Source organism: Canis lupus, chromosome 22 (genome assembly GCF_003254725.2).
Source record: "Canis lupus dingo isolate Sandy chromosome 22, ASM325472v2, whole genome shotgun sequence".
Lineage (NCBI taxonomy): Eukaryota > Metazoa > Chordata > Mammalia > Carnivora > Canidae > Canis > Canis lupus.
This window is the reverse complement of record NC_064264.1, coordinates 48,803,417-48,830,916: the sequence shown is the minus strand read 5'-3', so window position 1 is coordinate 48,830,916 and position 27,500 is coordinate 48,803,417. Positions and strand designations below refer to the sequence as shown.

General features: G+C 46.8%; 2 protein-coding genes across 4 annotated transcripts in view; one reads left to right on the top strand and one right to left on the bottom strand.

Moving 5' to 3' along the window:
- Nucleotides 1-27,500, top strand: part of STK24 (serine/threonine kinase 24) — a 120,706-nt gene that overhangs the window by 23,073 nt on the left and 70,133 nt on the right. For 2 of the 3 annotated variants that reach the window (XM_025441285.3, XM_035704364.1), the window contains exon 2: nucleotides 26,478-26,708. In XM_025441285.3, coding sequence (XP_025297070.1) covers nucleotides 26,478-26,708 — 231 coding nt within the window. Of the gene's footprint in view, nucleotides 1-24,905; nucleotides 24,999-26,477; nucleotides 26,709-27,500 lie in introns of those variants that run through there. The other variant, XM_025441284.1, reaches the window with a different exon arrangement.
- LOC112656063 (60S acidic ribosomal protein P2-like) lies at nucleotides 371-5,495 on the bottom strand. The gene has a single exon (XM_049099415.1). The coding sequence runs from the start codon at nucleotides 768-770 to the stop codon at nucleotides 423-425; it is 348 nt and encodes a 115-aa protein (XP_048955372.1). The 5' UTR covers nucleotides 771-5,495; the 3' UTR covers nucleotides 371-422.

Genomic DNA, 27,500 nt, shown 5'->3' with positions numbered 1-27,500 from the left:
ATTACTTAGGTCTTCCCTGAGAGATCCAGATGTGTCTTGAAGGTCATATAGTAGATCGAATAGTTGACTAAGTAGACTAAATAGATGATTAATTTTTCGTAGAGAAAGATGTGGTGTGAGGGGGAGGAGTGGCATGTGTACATGGCTGGTGTGTGATTTGAGGATAAACCCTTGGGACAGGTCAGCTCCTTGACACTTGCAAGATTTATCTTCCCATATCCAGCCATTAGTTGAAATTTACTACGTGCCAGTCATCTGTGTTTCAACTACTACTGCATGTAATTTGAACATTTGTGACTCAGAAGAAAAACACAACTAAGACTTCAGGTCAAACTACGATGGGAACATGAGAACATTGGTTATATACCAGTTTTTTTTTTTTCCACATAAAGGGTTTTATTTGCCAGTGGGTGGGCAGGACCCTAATCAAATAAGCCGAATCCCATGTCGTCGTCTGACTCCTCGGACTCCTCTTTCTTCTCGTCTTTCTTTTCCTCCACTGCGGCTGGGGCAGCACCAGCAGCAGGAGCTGCAGACCCTGGGGCGGCAGACACGGCCGCAGCCCCACCAGCAGGCACACCGGCCAACTTGCCAATACCCTGAGCCATCACGTCCTCGATGTTTTTCCCGTTGAGCTCGCTGATGACCTTGTTGAGCCGGTCATCATCTGCCTTGATGCCCACGCTGTCCGGGATCTTCTTGACATCCTTGGCGCTGGGGGAGGTGTTGCCCCCGAGGGTGGCCAGCAGGTAGGAGGCGACGTAGCGCATCTCTGCGGCAGCGAAGCCTCACGCGTGCGACCTCGGTGGCGTCAGGGATGGAAAAAAAGCTATATACCAGTTTTAAAATTTTTTCATGTATTATTCTCAGGAAAACTATAGTATGTATGCGTTTGTCTCTTTTGCAGGTGAGTAAACCTAGGCCTATAGAAACAAGTAACTAGTAAGAAATGGAGATGGATTTGAAGCCACATGCATCTGGCCGTGGGTGCCATATTTTTCATGCTATGCCAGGTTCTCTAGTGGATTTGCCTACTGGACTGCAGAGTTGGGGTTTTCAGTTGAATTCTCCAGGAAGAAATTGGTGATCCAGCTCCGTAAATGGCATCATCTACTCAGAGGGCTTAGCAGCAGATTGTTCTGTATGGAGAATAATTACATACAGAATTGGGATGGATTTATTGGAGTATTTGATTGGATAGGTGATTGAGGCTGTGATATTGAGATATAGAAAAGGTTACTTGTATGTGTTAATGCATTTTTTTCAGTTTGCTCAGTTGGTCAGAAGGAGTTGGTAATAAGGCCAAGGTTTCTGGGTTGATAGCTGAATACATCTAGGGGCCTTGTAGAGAAAACAATGAATTGCAATTAAAGGTTACACCTCCTCCTCTTGCCTCCCCCACTGCCGTGGCCTACCTGTGCAGGAATCAGTGAAGAGGTGTCTCAGTACAAATACTGGGAAAACAACACACAGTACTCTGTTTAATATAAAACATTGTTTTTCAAAGGTGTAGAAAGAAGGGGAGCTGAGATGTTAGAGGGCCTCAGAGATCAAGGTGGGAATAACTCTAAAAGTGTTTAAGTGGCAATGTGAAGAGTTAATGTGTTATGTCCGTTTCCAGTTGAGGAAAATCCATCTTATGGCTTTTTTGAGCCTGCTGCTTGATTTTCTCTCTTGACACCATTTTGGAAGTGAGAAATAGGAACCTGACTTTCTGTGATGGAGGGTGTGCCATCCTCATTTGTAGAATTAGAGATAGGAAGCCCCGTTGTGGGTGATAATTAGGGAAAGGAGCAACCAGCCTGCTTATCTTTGGGTTGGTTGAAAGGAGGCCAAGGAGAGGGACAGCAGGTAGTCAGGGTGAGGCCTTTGCTGTCCGCGAGCCCTTGAGTTGGCCACTGAACAGAAGAAAGCCTCTGTTTGCCATATTCTTGGTAAAATTGTCTCCTTATGACAATATCATCCCTAGTTCAAGCTTTTTGACAGGTCTGATAATTTTCATCATTAAAAGAAAGTAGAACCAAAAATATCAAGAAGTCTTTTTGTAAAATGAATTACTCCAGGGTTTGGCTTTTGTAACGTTTAGTGGAAAGAAGGTCAGTAGGCCATCTGTTTGGGCCATCTGAGATCTTCGGCATATCTGGTGGGAGACCCCAGTGTTGTGGGACAAGGTGATCAGTGCAGACCCGCCCTTTATCATGTGTCCGTTTTGAAAGGGGCATCATACTCATCACCTGGGCCCTGCCACCGAAGTTTTCTTGCCATACCTTGTTGTCTGAAAGTGAGGATCCATATGTAATTAAACATGCTGTCCTTTAAACTGAACGATTGGTATATTGAAACTATTTCTCTCATTTTTCAGTGAAATCTAGAATGACAAAGATTTTTTAAGGGTATTAAATAACATCTATATCTTTAGAAATTCCTATGATTTTCCAATTTATTTAAGCTTTGGTGTTTCTTTTTTAGCTTCAGAAGAAAAATTTAAATGGGCTTAAAAAATAAACGCAAATATAGCAGAATTTTTTTCCCAGATGATTTATCTTTTTTATCTTTTTTTTATTTATCTTTTTTAGTATTTTGCTTTTGTTTATTGGTTTTTCTTACAGAGAGAATTGTTTAACAGAAATGCAGTAGTTACAGTGTTGTATAATACAATTCAGGATGTTTACTCTATTATAGAAGCACATTTGCTGTTTTTAGCTTCTTGATTATTGTCCACATTGATTTAGGGTAATGGATTAGAGATGTCTGAAAACTGACCTTTTGCAACCAGAATGGTTTGAGCCAAGAATTTGGGACCACAAACTTAAAATCTTCCTGAAGTGTGAAGTCTAGCCTTTAAAAAAAAACAAAAAAAAACAAAAAAACCTTTCAGCGTATGCATGTGTTTATATGTGTTCATTAAAAATGAGAGTCTTAAAGTCTTAATAGCACTGCTTTTTCTTAGTATAAATTTGTAAAATAAGCTCATTGGTAACAATTGGGGTTATGTAGAAAACCATCGATAAATCCATAAATAACCACTTGTTAATATTTTGGTGTACACCCTTCTGAAGCTGTTTCCTGTGAATGTGTGTTACCCACTTGCCCCTTCCACACACAACAAAAATGGAGCCCTTGTAACATGTACTACTACTCAGTAATGTGCTTTTTCCTGTTAAACGTTGGAATATTTCTCCATGTCAGTAAATCATCATTATTTTGAGTCGCTGCTTGGTATTTCATTGTATGGCTGCAGAATAATTCCTGAAACTGATCCTACATTGATTGATACCTGGTTAGACAGTTTGCAACTTAAAAAAAAAAAAAAAAAAAAAAAAAAAAAGAATGCCAGTGACCCTGAATCTCTCCACTTACCTAGTTATTCCTTAGGATACACTAGAAGTGGGACTTATTTCCTTCCTTTCGTTTTTAGGTACTGTTCATGTATGTATTTGGAGTCTTTGCTGCTTCCTGAGCTAGCTGCTTCTCTGATCACTTGTATCTTTTTTAGTCCTTCATTTTCAGATGATGTTTGTTCTCCCTCTCCTTGTTTGTGGCAGTTTTTCTGCTTTTAACGTGATGTTTATTTGGGTGATGGCTTTTATTACCTTCAACTGTGGTGACTAGTTTTTTTTTTCTTTGAGAATAAAAAATTAGGGTGTCCTGATTTTATTTAGTTTCTTTTTAAAAAATTTAACTTAATTTTAAATTCCAGTTAGTTAACATACAGTGTTAGATTGGTTTAAGTGATTCTGCACTTCCATATGTCACCCCTTCAGCTTCTTTGAGTTAAGAGCAGTATTTGTAACTTTTCCTCCTCTTCCTTAGGAAGTTCTCTCTAAGGATGAGATGGCATTTTCCTTCTGCCCTTTGCTTGTTGTATTGTTTTGTTCCACTGCCTTTTCCTTTAGTAGAATTTCTGCATGGGTGCCTTCGCCTCAGGAGGCACCTCCAAAGGGCGAGTTCTGTCCGGACCTGTGGTCTGTGGTCAGGTGCAGGGATGCAAGAGCTGCCGTGGAGCACCTGCCATCTCAGGTCTGCCTGGCCAGGGGCGTGCTCCTTCTTGCCTTCACTTGTTCCTCCTTGGGATGACTTGATCCCCAGATTCCCACAGCAGCTGCCTTGGGTCAGCAGTACAAAGCTGGCTTATCTTCCTGGTTAGGTTAGTGGGGATGACCCTGGTCAGCTGGACCTCCTGCACAGGGTGGGGCCCAGCACCCCAGAATCCTGCCTAACAGCCTCAGCCTCTGCCATTCCTAGAAAATAGCTTCTCTCATTTTCAGAGAAGCTGCTTCTTGCCCAGGGCCTAGCCAGTTGAGGATTGGGTCTCTGCTTTTCCTGCAGCTTGGCTCAGGTGTCACTGTATTTGGCAGGCAGTCTTTAGGGCTGTGGCTGTTTCCTAATTTGATTGTAGATGGACTTTTCTTCTCATTTCATTCTTTTATTACCTTCAGTGTAGATTGGAGGAGGAGGAGGGAGGGCATAAATGTGCCTTTCATTTGCCTTTTGTCTCTGGGAATCTTCTTGCAGTTACTAAGCCCGGCTTCCATCTGCATGATCGACTGCGACTTAGCGCCCGAGTATTCACTCTTGGCCAGTCTGCCTCATGTGCTGTTCTCCTTGAGCATAGGACCAAGAAGGACTCGGAGAACGAAGCTTTTTTTTTTTTTTAATTTAATTTAATTTTATTTATTTATGATAGGCACACAGTGAGAGAGAGAGAGGCAGAGACACAGGCAGAGGGAGAAGCAGGCTCCATGCACCGGGAGCCCGATGTGGGACTCGATCCCGGGTCTCCAGGATCGCGCCCTGGGCCAAAGGCAGGCGCTAAACCACTGCGCCACCCAGGGATCCCCGGGAAAGAAGCTTTTGTAGTGCATGTGGTTTATCTGGAATAGATAGATGCACAGGTGACTGAGTCTACCAGATACCCAGTAGTAAATGGTTCATTGTTTTGTTGAAATCCTTTAAAGATGTGTCTGTTAGGTTAAGCTTCCTTCCACAGTGCGTACTGATGACTTTCCCTTTCTTGCTGGTGGGAGGTCAAGGTGTGTCACCATCATTGGCCAAGGCTGTGATGTTCGCCGGCTTCTCCCGGCCCAGCCCAACCCCACTTGTCACCCAGTATGTGACAGGAGCATGACAGCTTCCTTACAGAGGGGACCTTCCTTATGCAGGGGACCTTCCTTATGGAGGTCCCCCCCCCCCAATTTGGAGAATTGAATACTGAAAAGAGGATAATTTTAAGGAGAAACTTATCATTGGTGCAGGGGCTGGAATCTTTTTGTGTCAGAAGCAGATCCTTTTTTGGGCATCCTCTTTATTATTTTAGCAGGGTATTTTCAGACTTCACCCCAGGGGGGATGGCTGGCATTTCCTGGCACATTTGGGAGGTGCGAAAGTCAGTGGTGTCCTTGGGCACTGCCTTGGGAATGGAGGAGTGGTGGCTTTCTGCATGTTCCTCCCTTCCACTGCCACCAGAGCCACTCCGGGGCCTTGCCCGCCTTTGCCCCAGCTGCTACTTCTCATCTGCTGTGGGTCAGGGCCCTTTCTTAGAGTGTGTGTTGATAGTGGACCAGAATGTTCTGAGAGCCTGAGGTCCCCTCCTGTGCAGAGCAGTGCCTGCGAATCCAGGGCTTAGGATTCGTGACCGTTAGTTCTGTTCTTGGAGGCCTTTTTGTGCTTGGAAGCAGAAGGCTTCCTGCTTCCGGAGGGTTGAGGTTTCAAAAATCTGACCTCTGAATCAAAGTTGAGTTACTATACTGGGACGATTGTGTGAGCTTCCTTTAAATCCATGGCACTTCACACTGCAGTTCAGCCTGTGGTTGTGTGGGGGGGTGGGGGTTGGGGGGCAACTTTATTGCATTATTCATTTGATTTGCCCTTCAATTGTTTAGTTCTCTTTTTTGGGAACGCAGCAGCTCTGTAAGTATCCTTTGAGTTGGGAAGGGTTTCACTGAGGCCGTAATCTTTGGGAGGGTAGCAGGACTGGCTGTTTCTTCTTACTCAGCCCAGGAGCAGAGCCTGGAGGCCATCTCCCCTCTTCCTTTTACCTTGCTGGCATTTCAGGTGAGTTGGCTCTCCCTGACACATGGGTGTTTGCCCTCCTCAGACAGGATTTGATACACAGTGGTGCTGGGGACATGAGCCTGGAAACCTGGGTATTTATTAATCTCAGGCGGTGTGAGATTTGATGTGTCTGTTTCCTAATTGGAAATAGGTGAACTATTTTGTATGCTGTTTCTGGGGTCTCAAGTCATCTGTATGAGGGGTGTGAGGGATTACTGTGTTCTAGTTGAATTGAGCCCAGGATCTGTGAGGTCGGCTCGGTTGTAGTTACCATCAGTAAAACACAGGGCTGAGAGGAAGTTGGAACCAACCCACTTACTGATAGAGACGGTTTTTTGAATGTGCAAAGGATAAATGTGGTGTTTTTGTCAGACTCGTTGCACTAACCTAATAGACAAGAGGGAGTTGGCTGGAATGATCCTTGCTCAGCAGTATTTATTTTGATTCACACACCTTCCCAAAGGTTGCTCATTTAAGTTCCCACTTATAATACTTGAAAATAGCTGACATAACCAGTCTACACTGGAGTTGGAGGAATGTGGTGCCAGAAATTATGACATCCTGAGAGTTGATTACCGTGTCCAGAAAATAATGGAGTTTTGTGAACACCTCAGTCTTCAAGGTGTGGGGTAAATGGCCTACGATTAGAGGAAATTAAATGATTTAATCTTTACCTCCTCCAAAAGATTCAGAAACCACAACACAAAGGTTAGGTGAATTGTCCAAGATCATTAAGCAAATATGTGGTGGAGGCAAGATTTGAACCAGTTTGTCTCAAAAGCCTACACCCTTAACCACTCCACTTCACACTTATACCATGAGGAAGTGTATTTTATTTCTCTGTTTAATGACAGATACTGGTTATTACTTAAACTGGGGATGGTAGGACATACATATGTGAAGTGTAAACAGTGTGGGATATGGTAAGCAATATGTTTTTACTCCTGCATTATTTTTGCTACAATACTGGTTGAGAAAATAAAACCTTGCATTTCAAAGCAAGCTTAGTGTAGTTCTCTTCCTTAATAATTATGATCTGTTGAAACGTCCTCTTCTGGAGTTCTGTTCAGTAGGCAGACAAAATGGCGCAGAACACAAGTGAGTCCAAGCTTACCGCTTTGCTTGCTGTGCTTAATCCTCTTGGGACAGTATCTGGTATGTTTATTAAATGGGCTGCTTCTAAGTTAAAAATAAATCTTCCCTGAAAGAAGTTAAGAATTTATTTTAAATTAGAATGTGATTTCACTGAGCCTTCACCTTTTTTGAATCTGATACTAAAATCATGCTCGTCTCTACTCACAACCCCAGAAATTTTCATAATGCCACAATGAAAACCTAAGAAAACCACTTTTTCTTTTGAAACTCTGAATGGAGACCAACACTGCTCTTCATAAATAGTTGGTCAGGACACATTGAGAGGCGTTGGGAGTCACTTTTGGGTGGTGTGAAGCTTCATGGATACACTTGCCTTGTGGTCCGCCCTGGCCTTAGTGTTTGGGGGCAGATGGGCTGGAAGAGTGGTCAGGGAGGTGAAGTTTTGGCGAATCAGAACGCTACGTGAACACATTTTTGGTTTGTTTTCACCCCCAAAATCACTCATTCTCTGGACATTATAGCTCTCCCTATATGCCAGGTTTTCAGTGAGGTGATGAGGTAAGAGGAACTGAGTGAAGTCTTTGTCCTTGTAGACCTCACAGGCATTTGGCGGACACAGATAGACGAATACAAGTATGCAGTGTATTTGAAACGGTTTTATGGTATATTTTACATGCTACAAAAGGTACTCCCTTGGGTGTGTAATTCAGTGATAATTTTAAGAACTTTACCAAGAGGTGCAGACCTCACTGTGAATTTAGAACATGTACATACCCGCAGTGGGATGCCTCTGTTTCCGCTAGCCCCCCGGCCCCCTGGTTTCCATCACGTTGCCTTTTCTGGACACTTCATATAAATGAATTCAGTCTGTGGTGTCTTGTGACTGTTTCCTTTCACTTAACATGTTTTTGAGGTTCGTGATGTGGCATGAGTCCATAGCGTGGTCCCTTTCATTGCCAAATAGTATCCCATTCTATGGCTGGGCCTCATTTTGTCTGTCCATCACCAGCTGACCAACATCCACGCTGTTTCCAGTGTCTGGCTATTACGAATAATACTGCTATGAACATTCGCATGTGTGTCTTTGTGCAAACTCCTGGGGTTCCAGTCCTCTTGGGAGTGGAGCTGCTGGGGCATATGGTGGTCTAATGTTTTAAGTTTTGGAGAAACTGCCAAACTCCTTTCTGAAGTGGCTGCGTCATTTTATCTCCCTCTAGCAATTTACTGCAGGAAGGGGCAATGCAGTTTTAATAGATTTAATAGATTGATCACTACTTCCAGTTTGATGTTCATACTGTTCCGTCAATATGGCAGAATGGAGAAAAGCAATCTGACAACAACAGAAATTGTTATGTTACTTACCCTCTGGAGGCATTTCAGGCTCTTAGCCGTCTTAACCCACCCGTCCAGGAGGTGTGTGCATCATGATTAGAGTGAACAGGATGGAAATTGAGAACAGTGTGCCGAGTGGACCTGAGGATGAGTTAATAGAAACTTGTCCTTTCTGTTCTGTTTGGTGGATGTCAGGGCCTGTGGGAATATAACTGTGTCAGCGTTAGTTCTGAAAGCCTTCCTTTCAGTCATCCCCCAGCCCCGGACCGCTGCATCTCCTCACTTGATTTTCCTTCTGGTAGAGTCCAGAAGCCGAGACAGCCTTCGGGTACCTGTCCTGTGGTTTTCTTCTGTAACGAGGATGTTTTTTCTGCCTCACTTTGGACTAGAAGGAAGGGTGGGCAGGGGCTGCGTGGGAGCTGAGGTGGCAGGCTGGGCCCCTCCTGGAGCACAGGGAATATTGCTGTCACGTGTGAGTGTGTGTGTGTAAGACACAGGATAGGAGGAGGAGGAGGAGGACGGTCCAGAGAGAGGGCGGAACATGAATAAAATGAGCTAACATCTCTCTGGAGCTGAAGGTCAACTTGAGGTGCATGCAGATAAAGCGACAAAGGGATGACAAATGTCACCTGAGCAAATGCTTTGTGTTAGGGCCCAACACTTTTTCTTTTGTTAAAACCTGGTGGCTGGTGTGGTCCTCAGGAAGGAGATTCTGGAAGTGACGAGAATCTGTGGAGTCCCTGTGGATTTGTGACACTGATGACGGGTGACAGAACACAAGTGTCCGCTGTGATGCCAGCAGGCAGGACGCAGGCCGCCAGTGAAATCTGCAGGGTGGGGTCTGCTGGCGCCGAAACCTGAGCAGAACCTTGAACCAGGTAGTGGAGGGATGATAATGCGGGCTCACACAGCTGGGTGCCCAGGCCCTTGGCACTGGTGAACTCACTTTGCCTCCCACCACCTTCAGTGCAGGTGCTTTGATTGTCCTCCTTGACAGAAGAGGAAACTGAGGTCCCCAGCACCTCGGTAGCTTGTCCAGGGTCCATCATCAGAGCTGAGATCTGATCCAGGCAGTCGGGCTCCATGCAGGGTCTGTTAACCACTGTCAGGGTGAGAGGCGGTGGCACTGTACCCAAACGAGGACCAGAAATAATATTGCTCCTTCTTGCTTCCTGTTTAATATTCCCACCAGGGAGCGCAGAGCTTCCCTCTTGAAAGCCACTGACTGTCTCAGCAGTGAGCAGCAAGCCAGAAGCGAGCCACTGTCTCATAGCTGGTGAGGCCAAGTCTGCTGGCTCTTTAATCTCGTAGGGCCTGTGGCTTTAGCCTCCAGGCCTCCAGGCTCTACATTGCTTTACCCATTTGATTCATGCAGTGGACATTTACAGAGGGTCTCCTACATGCCAGGTACTGGGCTGTCTAACCTGCGCTCCTTCAGGGCAGTGGGGGAGGCTGATGTAAGCAAGGCTTTGTTCAAGGCAGACCAGAGAGAGTGTTTGAAGATGAGTGGTTCTTCCCCTTTCTAGACAGGTGGACCTGAGGGGACTGGCTGACTGGAACCCTGCCCTAGGGGGCCCGGGCCCAAAGAGATTTCCATCACTAGCACTAACTATAAAAATAAATATCCTCGGGGCACCTGAGTAGCTCAGTGGTTGAGCATTTGTCTGTGGCTCAGGGCCTGATCCCATGGTCCCAGGATGGAGTCCAGAGTCCCGAGTCCAGCATCGGGCTCCCTGCAGGGAGCCTACTCCTCCCTCTGCCTGTGTCTCTGCCTCTTTTCCTGTGTCTCATGAATAAATAAATAAAATCTTAAAAAAAATTTCCTTAACAGGTAGCCTGTCCATTTGAGATGGAGTTTTAGGGGTCACAGTGTAGAGTAATAGAACTTTGGCTTTAGAGCTGAACACCACCCCTTCTGGCTCTGTGTCCCCGGGTGAGTAACATAGACTTTTTGCGCTCTGTTTTCTCACCTGTAGAAGTATTTTCTTCTGAGGGTTGGGTGAGCTGATGAGGAGACTGGTCCTTTCTCTTTGGGAAGTTGGAGGACCGGTGTTGGGGCATGGCAGTGAGGATGAGGGGGAAGGAGTATGCTTCTAGGTTCTGTTGAGGGATGCACGACACTGATTTCTGAAGTCATGGACAGCTCCTGTCCTGTGCTGGGAGCTGGTACTGGGTTCCTTTCACTGGGACCAGGCAGTGGGCAGCCTAACCAGTATGGTGGGCAGTAGACCAGGGCTAATGTATTAGCCCTGGGTGGTCTAGTGTGGGGGTGGCCCATTTTTGTCAGCTCATGAGCTAAGATGGTTTTTCCATTTGTAAAGAGTTGTTTAAAGAAAGAGGGAAAAGAAGAATTCGCAGCAGAGACTATTTGGCCCACAAAGCTGGGGTGTTGACTGCTCCCAGAAAAGGTGTGCTGCCCCTGCTCTAGCACACCACCGTGGAGGCTTTAACCCACCCAAGCATCATACAGGACAGCTGACTTGATAGTCGGAGCAGCTGGACTTCTGAGAAATGTGAGATGCCAACACTGCGTGCATGCGCTCTTGTCCTTGCCACCCCTCCTAGGGATAGAAAAAGACCTTGTGATATCTTTGGTCTCCCTGGTGGGCAAGGTGCATGTATTCCCACTTAGGCCAAATCAACCTTGCTCATTGCCTTGGCATTTTTATTTCATCTGTTTTCTCCTTAATGCCTCTAAAAGCTGAGAATTTTCAGGTAAAGGAAATGTGATTATTGATTGAATTATAATTATACCGAAACTATTGGGTCTAATTTTTAGACTAGTCTGAGTTCCCTGATGCTCGTGACTGCAAGCTTATACAAAATACAGGCAAGGTGAGTTCACCTGTGGGGAATTGGGGGTGGCATCAGATTGCACTCCTTCTGCTGATTGTAGCATTCCACTGTGATAACCCAAGGGCACACCTTGCCAGGTTCCTCTCAGCCAGGCATCCTGCCAAGCTTGCAGCTTGCAAGCACTTTCTCACACGGAGGATGACCCTGGATGCACACATAGTGGGGTTTAAACCCCTGACTAGCTGCGGGGGACCGCGTGCATGTGACTCACCTTTAGCGCCCAAGTGCCCTCAGCTGTGTCGTGAGGATCGTATTCTCTCTCTCCTGGGGTGGTGTTGAGGTCTGGAAAGGCCTGGTTAGGAAGACCGCTTAGCACAGAGCCTTCGTGTGGAGGAGGTTTGGAAGTGGGAGTGGCTGGTATTTGTCAGTGCTTATTATAGTAGGGTACAGTCAGAATCTTTGCCACGGCCTGTTTGTGTTGGTTTTAATGAAGGAGGTGCCCACATTCATTTCTCAATGAGCTGTACAATTTATTTGGAATGCTTTGTGTGTTTTTCATCAAGTGCTTGCCCAATAGCACTGGCCGGATTTCAGTCTGCCTCGGTGTCTGGGCCTGCTCATCATCCCAGAGAAACCCCAGGCCTTCATCTGTCAGCAGGGAGCCTTTCATGGAAGAAAAGTGGACCCAGCAACCCCTAGGGGAGGGGGCGGTCAGAGGTTTGCTCTGTGGGGCACAGAAGCTCAGTTGGCTGGGGGACCAGAAGCTCAGTTGGCTGGGGGACCCGCACTAAGATTTGTGACTGTGGGTAAGCTGGAGCCGCAGGCCCCTGTGTCCTCGCCTCCTGCTGCTGTCATTCCCCTGTGCTCCATGGGGCTTGTGGGTGAGCCTTGGACACTAGGCAAGCAGTCAGAGCCTTCAAACATTTTGCTCAGTCTGCACTGAGAAAGAGCTTAAAACCAGTGAGGGTTCTTCCAGCCTGGACCCTCTGCCTCCCTGGCACAGGGGTCTGAACCTGCTCTCCCTCCCTCTCTGGAGTGGCTTCTCTTGAGCTCTGAGCTCACAGAGCTTCAGACCATGGTTCCTAAGGTAGTGGACACGTGTGTGTGTCTGGGGATTTATCAGATACTGAGGCCAAAACAGTAGATTCAACCAGGTGGAGCGGTCATTTTTTCTTATGGTTTTTTTTTTTTCAACTTGTATTTGTGTTTTTAAAATGTACTCAGGCGGTGTCTACCTTAAATAAACATTTAGTTAAAGATGAGTAGACACTAGTACGAGGATTCCTGAAATCTCCTGATGGTATGTAGATCTACACGTCAATATTCATGGGGTTTAACATCTCTTTTTCTCAATTTTCTTTGTGCCAAATGCCGTAGAATGTTTACTCTGTTTCTTCTCGGTTGTAGGGCTGGGCTGTTGCAGGGTTGAAGTGAAGCGTGCAGTATGGGGGAAATGCGTTTACCATGCCAGATTGTGAGGTAGTGGCTTTGGAATGGCTTCGGAGGGCTCAGGTGGGGAAAGCCAGGGCTACCACTGGGAGGAGGAAGTGCTCTGTTCCTGGACCTGGGCTCTGAGTGTCTTCTCCTGGGCTGGTGGTGAGTGGATTTATTGTAATGTGGAAGGAGTAGGTTTCTGCAAAACCCACAACCTAGGCCTCCAGTTACAAAATGGTCTATCAGTTAGCTAGGAATGAGACTTTCTTTTAAGGACTGGAAAAATCTGTCCATTCTTTGAGCTGATTGAAACCATTTGCTATTTAAAAGTCTTTGTGTGGTAAAGAAAGGTTTTTATTTTGGAGACCTTAAATTAGCCAGTCCATACACAAAACACCCTTTGGGGCTAGAGGCTGAGATGAGCTAGTTACTAGGAGGCCAAAGTCAGTGGAGGCTGGGAGGGAATGGGGTGAAGACTGAAAAGCTGAGCCTTGGGAAGATGCCACAGCCCTGAGGACATCCCTTGTCACTGATGGGATTCCTTACCAGGTGGAGAAAAGCAGGTGAGCAGGAGAAAAGGTCCTCCAGGTGTTCCTGCTGAATCTGTAATGTCCTGCTGTGCTTGGAGCCATCTCATGGACCAGACCACTGGTTCTCAACCTCAGCTGCACGGTGGATCCTCCTGGGGAGCTTGAAATAATAATTGGGATTTCATGGTCCAAAATGATTCTGGTGGGCAGCCCCTGTGAGGAGTCACTCCCCACATACAGCAGGGAAGGCTGCCCTGTAGGCCGCTGCCTGTGACTCCCGGGGGTGGCACAGCAGGTGGAGCTGCTGGTCATCATCGCACCGTTCCCCATAGCTTCTCCCGGACCCGTGTGCTGGTTGGTGTGTGGCTTTTGCTCACTTCTGAAGGAGGCTGAGGCCGTCTTGGAGATGGCACACTTCACTGTGTGTCTGCTCCTTCCGGCCACAACTCATCACTCTGTTTGCGCTTTGAGGGGTGCAGGCTGGCCAAGTAGGAAACCGTTCTGCAAACTTGTCCCTCCCCAAGAGGAGCCCTGGTGTCCTGAATCGGCGTTTGGTGTGAAACCAAAGTCCTGACCTTGGACTTTGTTGCTGAGTCAAAACGAGGAGCTCAGGGTTCCCCTGTTCTGTTTGGGTCATAATGTGTCTAGGGTTGGCTACAGGGGAAGCCCCAGCGATCTGATTGGGGGAGATGTGCTAAATTGTGATGATTCAGTTCCCTGAAAGCAGGACATCCTTCCCAGAAGTATGAGAGGGGCTTTCCAGGCAAGGGAGGAGGCCGGGGTGCACCGCAAGCTTTCTTTGCTGCGTCCACTCCCAGAATTGAGGGGGTTTCAACATGGCAAAGGTTTCTGGTTGTAGGATTCCTGGGAAAATACTCAAGAAAAAATGTTCGGCTTTTCTGGAGTGTTCTGAGGGGATGGTTTTGAAGTGGGAGAGCTAGGTTCTTATCTCTTGAAGCTGAAGAATGAATCTCACAGACAGAGGAGAGTGAGTAAAGCGATAGAAGTTTATTAAGCAAGGATACAGAGAAAGCTCTCAGGAGTGAGACGGATCCTGACAGAGTCGCCAACGTGGGCCTCCTCCATGGACAGTCTTTATTTAGAACTGACCAGGGAGCTTGTGGCCTTATTAGTCTTGTGGCATTACTTGGTTTGAGTAAGGACTAGTGATAACATCTTTAATGGCTTACTTCTTTGGGGTCTGGTTATTTTTTGTTGGTCACAGATGGCTGTCATAAAAAAAAAAAAAAAAATCTTTTCCACCCATACCCAGGGCAGGGTGGTCTTGTTTGTTTCCTTATCTCTGATTTCCTTACATCTCAGCATTTTTGGGATTTTGTTTTGTGAGCCTGATTCCATGGCCCCCTACCTGTCTCTCCCTGCCTAGCCTTGCCTGTCCCTAATGCAGTTTATAGACATTATTGTGGCTTTGTATGTATATATTCCATTTAAGGGGCAGCTTTTTTTTTTTTTTTTTTTTTTTTTTTCCCCGCATGGGGAGACATGGGAGTGATCCCAATAAAGAGTGAGCTTTAAACTTGTTAGAATGGGAGAAAACCTTATAGGGTAATAGTCTTGATTAGACAAATTCCCCCATCTTACTTTGTAGAATGCCTCTTGAAATGTAACAGATTAATTTGATGAGACAGGTGTTCAGGCCATTTTATTTGCTGGTAATTACCTATAAGATGTTTTATTTATGAGAATAATAATTTGTACTAAGAAATAAGAATATGAGGCACCTCGGTGGCTCAGAGGGCTAAGCAGCTGACTTGATTTCAGCTCAGGTCATGATCTCAGGGGCCTGGGATGGAGCTCCACATTCAGTGCAGAGTCTGTAAGATTCTTTCTCTCCCCCTCTCTCTGCTGCTCCCCATCTCTTTAAAATAAATAAATACGTCTTAAAAAAATAGGAGCATAAAGTTAAGCCATACTTGAGAATGACAGTAGTCTTTAAATCTCTCTTTGGGACCATGTTGCATCGTGTTATAAATGGTATGTTTTCAGTAAGTGTTTTGGCCAGTGTTTCAGTGATTTCTAAAAATGTCTCCCAAACTGAGTGCTATTTTAAAGATGACCTCACTTGTGCTTAGATGTGCTTGCTGAAGTCCATGCCAGCTCTAGCAAAGGTAACAAGTCAACCACTGGTGCGCCTTACTTTTTCCCTCTCACTTAGGCTAATTTGATCCTCTGACACCCCTGTGAGGTAAATAAATACTTAAAGCATCATTGTTCTGTCTTACTGAGAAGTTAAGGACTTGCTCAAAGTCATGCAGTAGTGTTGCTGCAGGAGGACAATTCGGGTTTTTTGATTCTTCATTTTTTGTTTTCGTATTTTGCTGTTGGAGCTTGGGAGGCGAGGATGGACCTGCTCAAAAAAAAAATTTTTTTTTTTTTTAAGTAGGCTCCATGCCCAATGTGGAGCCCAACATGGGGCTTGAACAGCATGACCCTGATGAGATCAGCACCTGAGCGGAGATCAAGAGTCGGAAGCTTAACTAGCTGTGACCTGCTTGAACTTTGGAAGCAAGTGGCCATGTGTTCCAGTTTAGGGCGTGTCGCATACCTGTGTCATTGGACTGATCACACAACTGCTGCAAATGGGAAGGGATCCCTCCTTCAGAGTGGGCACTCTGTCATTTTTCTTAGGGCTTCATTCTGCCCAAGACACATCCAAGACCAGAGAGTTTCACAGCCTCCAACTGCAGCTTTCCACTAACTTGTGAAATGAGGAAGGCCACGAGTTCTGGGACTCTGGCTCCTCTACGGGTGTCAGAATGTAGCTTTCTCCTCTGTTCCAACCTTCAGCTTGTTTTGCAAAAGATAAAATCATCAGTTCAAGTTTTCTGCTTAGGAATTTTTAGTGGGATGTGTCTTTCACAAACTGTCTAAAACTATGGGTGTTAAGATTTATTTATTTATTTTAGAGAAAGAAAGCATGCGAGTGGGGATGGGGGAGTTGGGGGGTGAGGAGAGAATCCCAAGTGGACTCCTCCTGAGCTCAGAGCCCGACATGGGTCTTGATCCCACAACCCTAAGACCATGACCTGAGCTGAAACTGAGTTGGATGCTCAACTGACTGAGCCACCTAGGTGTTTTAGGGACACCTAAATGTGGGAACCACACGAGCCCCTTGGCAAGTTGCTTGGGCGTGTTGTGTCATGTGCCCCCCCTTCCCACAATACCTTTGCATCTTTCCTTCTTTGCTATCTCATTCTTCTTTTCCATTTATTTATTTATTTTTAAGATTTTATTTATTCATGAGAGAGAGAGAGAGAGAGGCAGAGACACAGGTAGAGGGAGAAGCAGGCTCTCCCAGGGGAGCCCAATGTGGGACGCGATCCTGGGACCACAGAATCATGCCCTGAGTTGAAGGTAGATTCTCAGCCTGAGCCACCCAGGCCTCTCCTCCTCTTCCATTTAAAGTTGCTTGTGCTCCTCTAACTTTGAATCTCTTCTGAGACTGCCTGTGGAGCCAAGCCTGCTTTCCATGTCTGGTTTATGGGGTAGAATAGCCACTGTTACAGGAAACTGAAGGTCTTCAGAAAGTTTTCATTGTTGATAGTTCCTAGCATTGTTTCTTAGGCCTCAGAGCCATTCATTCATTTATTTATTTATTTATTTATTTATTTTTTTATTAAGGATTTTATTTATTCATGAGAGACACAGAGAGAGAGAGGCAGAGACACAGGCAGAGGGAGAAGCAGGCTCCATGCAAGGAGCCCGACGTGGGACTCGATCCTGGGACTCCAGGATCACGCCCTGAGCCAAAGGCAGGCGCCAAACTGCTGAGCCACCCAGGGATCCCCAAAAGAGCATATCTGATGTTCTCTCCAGTTTTTTTTTTTTTTTTCTAAGATTTTATTTATTTATTTATGAGAGACACAGAGAGAGAGAGAGTGTGAGAGAGAGGCAGAGACGCAGGCAGAGGGAGAAGCAGGCTCCATACAGGGAGCCAACGTGGGACTTGATCCTCCCATCTCTGGGATCCGTCTCTGGGCCAAAGGCGGTGCTAAACTGCTGAGCCACTGGGGCTCCTCAGAGCCTTTTAATTTGAGGTGGGGATGTTCTGTCTGTGGCTCAGTGCTCTCTCTGGAAGCTTCATGCTGGAACACCACTCAGGTGGCCTGGCCCTCTGGCTCCCTCATTGGTGGTTCATTGACCTCCACCACTGGTGGCCTCTACCACACGTGGCCTCCAGAGGGCTGGCGTCCACAGCCCTTAGCAGATGTTTCCTTCTCTCTTTCTGACGATGCTCTCTTAGGCCTCCTAGAATTTCCCTTATCCCTTTCCTAAAGGAAGAAAGGCCTCCTTATTTTAGTTAATTTTAGGAGAGTGCAGTGGACTGTGCACTGGTTTTTGCATTAGGTGATTTTGGGCTTTATTTCTGTCTCCAGTTCAAGTGAAAAAGGCTTTTAAGAAACTGCGCAATCATGACCAAGCATTGTCAGAAAGGGCAGCTAAGTATTAACACCAAAAATAACTACAACAAAAGCAGTTTTCCTTATGCTCTTTTATCTTTTCAGCATCCTAGAAAGTGTACTATTAGCCCATTTTACAGATGTGGAAACAGACTTGAGTGGTTCAGTAACTTCTTGGTGATTTGGTAGAGCAGAGAGCTGAACACATGTGTTTGGACCCAAGTGCTCAGGGTCCCCTAGAAACCATAGTTTGGCAGGTAACCTAAGCAATGAGAAGGACAATATTGAATAACTGCTCAGTAGTTTATTTTGGGTCTTCTCTCTCCAGATCTTACATAGCCACTGCCCCAAATGAGAGACTGTGCAAAATCAGAGCAGAGCAGCAGCTGGGTGCACCCTGGGTCTCTTTTTAGGCCATGCCTACATTTTCCTGGCCTCCTCTCTGTCATGCTCTGGATTTGGGATGGGTTTTTGTTCTCGATTGTTTGAATATGTCTGTGACTGCTTTCTAAGGAAGTTTGGATCTTGTCTTGCTGCTTACTCCTTTGCTGGGTTAGGTTGGTGAGATGATAAGATACATTCTTTAGTGGTTGATCAGAATCTTGAGGGGGGGGAAAGGAAACAACCTGTAAAATGTTAATATACTTTTCCACCCACTGCGTAAAAAAAATGTGCTCTGGGAACTAGGAGACTGGAGCCGCTGCCTTTGCTCAAGGGAGTGGTCAGGTTTGTGTAGCATGAAGCAGTAAATGGGGATTTCCCACCTAGAGCCTTGGAATAATGGTGGCCTCTTCAGGTTCCAGAAGAAAGAAGGTGTCTAGAAGGACACAAAGTTGAGGTTGGGCGCCTTTTTTCCCCCCTCAATATTTTAAGAATTTTTTTAAAAAAATATTTTATTTATTTATTCATGAGACACACACAGAGGGGCAGAGACCCAGGCAGAGGGAGAAGCAGGCTCCATGCAGGGAGCCCAATGCAGGACTTGATCCCAGCAACCCAGGATCACGACCTGAACCAAAGGCAGATGCTCAACCACTGAGCCACCCAGGAGTCCCAATTGTAGGAATTTTTACTAAGTTTATTCTTAAATAGTTTAAGACTTGCCAGAACTTGCAACAAACAACACTGTGTCGCTCCCATGTACCCTTCCCCTAGCTCTCCCCAGTGACAGTATCTCACACTGTATAAGCCAGGAAATGGATGTTGGCACAATGCTGTTAACTCACATGCAGGCCTAATTCATCAGTTTTTGCATGTACTTTTATTTGGTGGGGAGTTCTGTGAAATTTTATCATAGTCGGGATGCAGGACTGTCCCATCGCCACAGAGAATCTGCCTGTCACCTCTTACCTGGCATCCCTTCCCCCAGCAACCCCGCAGCTGTTCTCCATCACTCTTAATTCTGTCACTTTAAGAATGTTCTATAAATGGAATCATACTCTGTGCAACCCTTGGTGTAGACAGTGTTGAGAAAGGTGGGTGATGGGAGGGTCAGTGGCAGAGGTGTCAGAAGTGGGATTAGGAAGGAGCCCTGGGGTTTAGATTCACAGTGAGTGGGACTTCAGTCTCCAGTTGATGCATTGTCGCCAGCTGTTCTGAGCAATGAAGGAAAACCACGAGCTTTGAGGAAGCTGCCATCTGCCCCCAGGGTTTAGGTAGGTCGGCAGTGGGTCAGTTGGAGGCGCAGCTGCTGTGGAGTCAGGCGGGGGACCAAACAGACATTTCAGAAGAATGATGGGCACAGTTTGCAGGTTGGGATAGGAGAGGAATTAGGGTGCTGGAATTTGCAGCTTTGGAAACGGGAGACAGTAACCTTAGTAGCATCGGAGCATAGGGTGGGAGAGTCAGGCAGATGTGGAAGGATAAGGAATGGTGAGCATCTGGGGCAGAGGTGTGTTGGTGGTGGGACTGTGCCTGGCTGGCACATAGGTTCCAGCTGTGTACCTGTCCACTGTATTGGTGGTGGCTGCGGGGAGGGGGGTGATGGTAGGGAGGGATTCTGAGGCCAAGCTCAGCTCCAGGAGGACAGATCTGTGATGCATTGGTAGATGCTAGCCTGATTCAGAGGTGGGGATGGGGCACACTTGCCACTGACTCCTTCTCATCCATCATTTTCTCCGTTGCTGCAGGGACAGTCATGTGATCAGTAGCAAGTGTTAGAACATATCAAACTTGGCTCCTTCTTCTTCTCAGAGAGAAACAAAGCGCAAAGCTTGGCTTTAACCCAGAGCGGTGTAGTACGGCGTGGCTATGCAAGTGGTACATCTGAAGCCAAGGAGCTTTGAAAGTTGATTAGTAATGCCAAGTGCATTTTTCATTGCCAGAAACGATCCAAAGAAAACAGTAATAGCTATTCAGGTTTAAAAATATAAAATACTTGTCATCATAGAACTATTTTAATGAATTCTCTCAAGGGATTATGAAATACGATGAATTGTTGCAGAAGCTGGAGCTCCAGAAGGACATGGCTGAGTATTGGAGTAGGGAGCAGAATGCTGCACACCTGGATTTTCCTTCCAAAGGGATCCTGAAGGTGCAGGCCAGCCTGCCCTTGCTGTGCCATGTTGCATCGTGACACTACTCCTGCTGTGTGCATGTCTGTTCATTTCCTGTGGCCGGGGCTTCTAGGACATCCCAGGTTTTAGGGTAGCTGGTCACCTAAAACTTCCATATCTTAATCAGTGAGAAACTTCTTTGCAGCTGTTAGTTCTGGATTCACCTGGGCAACTTTTCTTGGCTTTAAGCTCTTCGTACAGTCCTTGAGCCCCGAAGGTTTTCCAGGCTTGTGGGGTCGGAGTTTGGGAGCTTTTTCAGAGTCCAGACGTGTGCCCCACCCTTGCATCTGAGGGAATGCATCTTCCACTTAGATTGGTCAGTTCTTAGGGATCCCTGCCTTAATATGATTAGGTATAACAGATGCGCTGGTTTCCCTGGATCTTGTAATTAAAAATAAAGAAGACAAGGTGTGAGTGCATAGGAAGGTCCAGAATGTAGCCAAGGTTTAATGAGCCAGACAGCCTGGTGGTGGTAGGAGGAAAGGGTGATGAACATGAGAATAAAGCAACCAGAAATGGATCCAGGTGTCATTTCCTGGACTGTTTCTGGACATAGAACAGTGGCGATGTGACCAGAGAAGCACCGCAGCGTTGGAGGGCCTTCGGGGCGGACAGTGGGCTATGCAAGTGTTACATGGCACCATACACAGGCATTCGGGCCTGCTCCTTAGTGCTTTTCTCTGGAGACACCATTATTTCTGTTGTTCTCTATCCCCTTGACCCTTCTGTCGGAGGAGAGATTTCTAGATGTCAAGTAGCTTATGGGGTCATATCGTTTAGTAAACACATAAGTGAAATTCCTGGCTCTTCCATCATGAGAAGCCACCTCTTCCTCCTTTGCCTCAGAACGAGGATCTCTCTGGGTCAGCTGTGTGGATGGACATTTGCACTGGGTGCACTGGATCAGCATTTCCAAGTGAGGAGTCTAGCACCCGAAGGGCTGGATGTTTATGTGTAGGCAGCACCCCATCCTGGGCTACCGGCCCCCTCAGCCTTGTTGATCCAGGGAAGGCAGATGATGGTGGGAGGGTGCTGACCTTCCCCTGCCTCAGAGGAGGCTGAGCCACTGTGTGTCCTGACTCCTGCCTGGGATCTGGCCGGGGCTCCAGCAGTGGGGCCCTGCTGCCCATGAGGCAGGAGGGATAGGTGGAGTGAGACGCCGCAGGCCCTTCTCATCCGGGATGATGACCAGTGCTTTAGTTCAACATAAACCTTTCCTTTTCTTTTTTCTTTGTTTTTTGAGGTGGGGGAGGGGAGAGGGAGAGAGACTTTGTAAGCAGGTTCCACACCCAACGCAGAGCCCAACATGGGGCTTGATCCCACAACCCTGAGATTGAGACCTGAGCTGAAATCAAGATCAGACACTTTACCAACTGTGCCACCCAGGCGCCCCAGCATAAACTGAAATTCCTCAGGATGGTTGCAGAATGGCACCTGTTGTACCAGGAGATCTACTCTGCTCATGGAATAGATTCTGGCAGCAGAATGCTGAAGTTCCTTTCTGAACTTCAGGTCATGATTGGCACTGATTTTCTTATGGCTGTGGGGCTATACGGTGTGACAATGAATTGCCAAAGGGCCAGGGACTCTGCTTGTTTAGTCCCCCACTGTCAGCGCATCAGCAGATGTCTCCCTTGGCACCAGGGACCATGTGTAGCCGGGTTTGCAGCTGCTAACATAGTGGCAAATAGTGACGTACCACACTCAAGCAGATGTGATACAGAGCAGCTGCCGCCAACCTGATGGGTACAGACTTCAGGAAGGAGCTTTGGGGAAGATGGGCAAAGCAGTAGTGTGAACAGCTGTGTCTTTGGTCAGGCCAAAGGAAAATCGGGCAGTTTAGTAAAATGAAATGCTCCTCCAGAGTGTAGAACGTCCATCTGCACCTGTCCCCTCTCCCACAAGTTGGACACGTTTCTCCTGCAGTGATGTGTGTGTTGAATTTGTCTCCTATTCTTGCATAACATGTCCCCAGAACTTTGTGGCCTGAAAGAGTGATGATGGAGTATTTCTCAGGATTTCTGGGGGTTGCCTGGGAGCTTTTCCCGCAGGCCTTGCTTGGGCTTCTTTATGCACCTGTGGTCAGTTGGAGAATTGTTGGCTGTCTGCAGTTGACCTCAGAGATGTGGCTCGTGTCTGGCTCCTCTCCATGTGACCTCTCCAGTAGGCTAGCCCAGGCCTAGTTTTGTGCTGATGGACACATTCCAAGAGGTCAGAGGCAGATGCTGCTGGGAGTCTTAAGGTGTAACCTTGGAAATAGCACAACATCACAGGAAATCCCAAGGCAAGCCCTGATTCAGGCCACCTCTTGGTGGGAGCAAAGGGCATAGTGGCTTTGGGGTGTGGACATAGGGGGATGGAGTTGTTACTATAATAATCTGCCAGCTTGCCTCTGTCCTAGAGAATCTGTGTCCCTTACACCTGCAGGATATACTCATCTCCTGTTTTTGCCCTGCTCCCCTGGCACAGCATCAGCCTTGAAATCTGTGCTCTGCCTGCCTCAGGCAAGGATGGCCAAGGTGGGGCCACCAGGTTGCAGCTCCTTAAGTCTGGCTTCTCTTGATTCAGAGGGCTGTGAATTGAAAAGACAGTGTCCCGACACCATGCTCGTTCTAGGCACAATTGTGGTGTCAGTTGGTGGTGGTGAATAACCAACCCACCCAAACCTGGTGGTTTAAGACAACAGATTTACTAAATCTCATGATTCTGTGGATGACCAGGCAGTTTGGCCTTTGCTGGGTGCTGTCAAGTGGTTGCAGTGAGCTATTGGTAGTACTGAGGCTGGATGAGCTGGGGTGCTTGCAGACCCCGAGTGGGTCCCTCCCACACACGTTTATTCCCAGCCTCACCAACCAGCCCTTTGGGGTCTGAGTTTAGAAGTCCCCACATTTCTGTTGGCCAGACCATTGTCAAGACCTGCGCAGATTCAGGGGATGGGGACATAGACTCTTGGAAGGAGGGCCAGTCACCTTGCAAAGCGGTATGGTCATAGAGAGATGTGATTAATTGACAGGTCTCTTGGTAGCAAGCTCCCACGCTATTCTCTCCAATATTGTAGGAGTTAGGATACATTTTTGTTGGCTTCGTTTTCTATTCTTAAAAAGGAAATGCCATAGTTTTTCTTAGTATGGGGGGTGGGACAGTTAACAGAGAGGTGTCAGGTTAGATAACCTAAAACAAGCTATGCCTTGGTGGCATGTCAGCTTGTCAAGGCTGCTTTGCTTCTCTCCCCAGCTCTCCTGAGCTGTGGTTCTCAAAGTGTGGTCTCTGGACCAGTGGCGTCTGCATTACTTGGGTGCTCTCTGATTCTTGGGCCGCACCCCACCTTTACTGAACCAGAAATTCTGAGGGTGGGGTCAGGCAGTCTGTGCTCTAACAAGCCTGCCAGGTGGTTCTGATGCCCCTAAGACTTGAGAGTTACTGTTCCTGCATATTCCAAACGGCCCTTCCTACTGCTTCCTTACACCTGCAAGCTGGAGATGGTACCATCCTCACTCCCCCTTTCCCGGGCTCTCTGTCCCTCTGATATTCTTCGTAATACGTAGTCTGGATGGTGTTTGTGTCAGTGTAAGGTTGGGGCTTTCTTACTGCTCAGGGACACTTATTGGCCATCGGTCATTGTGCTCAGGGACATGGGTATCGAAGTGAGTAAGACACAGTCCCCGAGTTCCCTCAGCTTTTAGTGAGTGAGATTGTGTGCTCTAGGAGAATGGCCAGTTCAGGGAAATGACAGATGCAGTTCATGTAGGTTGAGCTTGAGATGTCCACATAGAAATATATATTTAGCAAGTAATTGATCTTAGGAGTTAAAATTCAAAAAAAAAAAAATAGAATTCAAAAAGCAGGGCTGGAGTTAGCAATTTGAAAGTTACCATGTACATGATGATTTAAAACCGTTTTTCCTCAAAGGTGGCTATTCATCAGAATCAATTGGAGTCTTTATTTTTAAAGATTTTATTTATTTAGTTAGAGTGAGAGAACACGAGCAGGGGGAGGGAGAAGCAGACTCCCCACTGAGCAAGGAGCCCAATGTGGGGCTCTGTCCCAGGACCCTGAGATCATGACCTGAGCCACCCAGGTGCCCCTATTTGGGGTGTCTAACAATATGGATTATGCACCCCTGCCCCATGTATGACAGAGAGTGATTTGGGATCTCCCACATGTTCCAGGTGATTCTGAGCAGCTAGGTTTGGGGAACACAATCCCAAACAATGAAAACTGTTTGAGGAGAATAAGTAGAGAATGGGTGGGCAGCCAGCATGGAGCCCCCAGGGGCATGCCTGTGATGCAGCCGCCAGGGTGGAGTCTGTGCAGGAAGATCCTCTGGGACTGGGGGGATGGGGAGTAGACAAGTGGGAGAGCAGGGTTTAGATGCCAGGACTGGAAAGTTACCAGAGGGAGGGCTTCTTGGAGGAGGATCAGATTAGGCACTGCAGCGGTGGCCTCAGCTGGAGCCAGACTGTGGCGGTGACCAGCGAGGGGCGGGGCGCCTGGCTGGTCTCGGTGACTTGCAGGGAACTCTCAAGGAAGGAAGGAGAGCGTGAAGGAGAGAGGTGACCAGGGAAGCCCAGTGTTTCTGTTTTTCTCAATGGGAGAAAACTGAGCAGGCTGCCAGGAGTGGTGGGTCTGTAGAGAGGGCTGAATGGAAGAGCCTCTGGTGTAGGGGGCTGATGCTGCTGAAGCTGTATCCAGGGGACAGAAGGATGGATTCAAAAGCTCAGCGCTCAGGACTGGCCTTGAAGAAGAGGAGGGCCACCCCCCCTCATCCTGGAGGGATGGAGGTGAGGGAAGGGGTTTGGAGATGGGAGTTTCTAGCTGCTGAATGTGGACGTCTCTCTCGTGTCCCTTTTTCCTGGCAACCCCGGGATGCACTCCTTGCTTACTTTGTTCATTTTAAATGATGGGGTTAGTGTAGTCTCAAAAACAGGGCCTCTGGGGTCTGTGAGACCACCCATGACTTAGTGTGTGCGTGTGTTGCTGGGGTGTGCTATTTCCGCGGGGTTCACGCTGCAGCACAGCAGCACCTCCGCGTTGGCAGTGGGCGGGCTGGGTTTCAGCACTTCTCTGGAGGCACTGCTTGGAACTCCATGTGTTTCACCTTGAAAGCAAGTTAATGGCTCGTGCCTGGTTAGCCCCTAGGGCTCACCTAGCTAATGGTGCTGCTGACCTTGCTGTAATTCTCTCTCGATCCCCTCATCACTCCCCCTCCCAGAGACCCCCTCCCCCCACCATGCCTGTTATACTCTCTCCCTTTTCAGCCCTCCTCCTTCCCCATCTTCCTTCCTTCTCCATGTTTCAGTTTCTTAGAAGGACTGGTAGACATGGAGGGTGGGCCTGGCATCCTCTTGTTCATGAGCAGCATTTTTGAGGGGAGGTGTGTGAGGTGGTGGCTCCCAGGGTCCTGTCTTACTCTGTGAGGTTTCAAGTGGTGCCAGCAGTATTTGTGCCGAGCTAGGCAGTGTCCCCAAGTCTTCTTGCCGAATGTCAGTTTCGCCCCTCAGTTTGTGACTGACACCCCCCGGGGATGACAGGCTGCTGCCTGTTGAGAGAACTCAGCTGCTCACACACCTTTCTGGTCTGGGAGCTGTGAGGATGGTGTTGGAGTCCCTATGTCTGGACCCCTTGGAGATGTACACTGTGTGTATGTGGTTCACCTAATTAGCTAGTGATTGAGAGCTTTCAGAAGCTTTTCCAAGGGCATGATGTTTACAAGACAAAAGAAAACGGGTTCTTATTGTTTCCCAGGATTGGGTTAAAATGTTGAGGCCAAGGTAGTAGCCAAAGGTGAAGATGCATAGGACTGCATTTGCTGGACTTTAAACATGGCCTGTTACGAAATGATTGAGTACTAGTTAACTAGTTACAGTATATGCCTACCTAAACTTAGAAAATTTGTCGGGGAGGGGGAACAAAGGGAGAGAGTGGAATATTTGCTTAACAAGAGTGTTTTTCAATAAATTCATATATCCTAACACTTTGTCTTGGTTTTTACTTAATTATGCAAATACTGGAGCCTTTCCCAGTTTTTATAATCAGGGTTATTGTCCTTGCTTGCATACTTGCTGTGTTTCATAGAGGTGAGGCTTAGAAATCCCTGTGTCCTAAGTGTGAGGAGCTGTGGTCACAACCAGCCTGACCCTCAGATGAAGAAAATGGATCGGTTCTTGGAAGACTGTGTTCTGTGTATTTTTAAGTATGCGGGAAAATCTGTCCCTGTCTTGTGAGTTACTGAGGTCTCTTCTTTTCCTTTTCTCCTACAGAACCTGAAAGCAGATCCAGAAGAGCTTTTTACAAAACTGGAGAAAATTGGAAAGGGCTCATTTGGTGAAGTGTTCAAGGGCATTGACCTTCGGACTCAGAAAGTGGTTGCCATAAAAATCATTGACCTGGAAGAAGCTGAAGATGAGATAGAGGACATTCAGCAAGAAATCACAGTGCTGAGTCAGTGTGACAGTCCCTACGTAACCAAATATTATGGCTCCTATCTGAAGGTAAGGCTTGATAGTAAGAATGTGGTTTTCCATGGTGTAGTACTTGACCGAGTCAGCAGGGCGTGGAGAGGATGTCAGTAGCACAGCAGGCTGTCGGAGGAGGGAGAAATGTTCCTTTGATTCCAAAGGCACCTGGCTCTGATAGTCTTATCTTCAATGTCACCTATAGAAATATCTTTTGGTTAAAATGTTTGTTGAAGTTCCTTTCCAAGAAAAAAGCACGTCTGATTGGAACTTGGTCATCAGAGACACATTTCTTATGAAGGTATTACAACAACAACTGTGAACTTACCTAACCTTAGCATGGTTTTTTGTAAAACCTTGTGCCGACCTGAGAATCTTAGCCTTTTGATATTTTCAGTTATCAAATGTAGTTTAATTTAATGTTAAAAAAAAACCTGCTGGAACTGATAATGGTGCTTAGTGAACTAGTTTATCTACATTTGACTTTGAAGAATTCTAGGTAAGTAAACAGTGACTCGAGTTACAATACAACACCACAAATTGTCCTGGATTTCATCTGATTCTGTGAGTAGGATAAAAGAGCACAGCAAATGGTTTTCCAGTCCATAATGGGACCATTTTAGATGCTGTAGGGCACTCTAGTCACACCACTAAGAGAGCGGAAGTCTGTCCCTTGTGTTCATGTCCTTTGACATATGCCTGTTTTACTGACCTTAGCAATATAGTATCTTCCAAGGTGGTGTTTTGGAAATGTTAAAAATCAGTGGACAAAAATTCTAAAATGACTCTTGTGGAAACGAAAACTTCATAGGTAGAAAGTATTGCTTC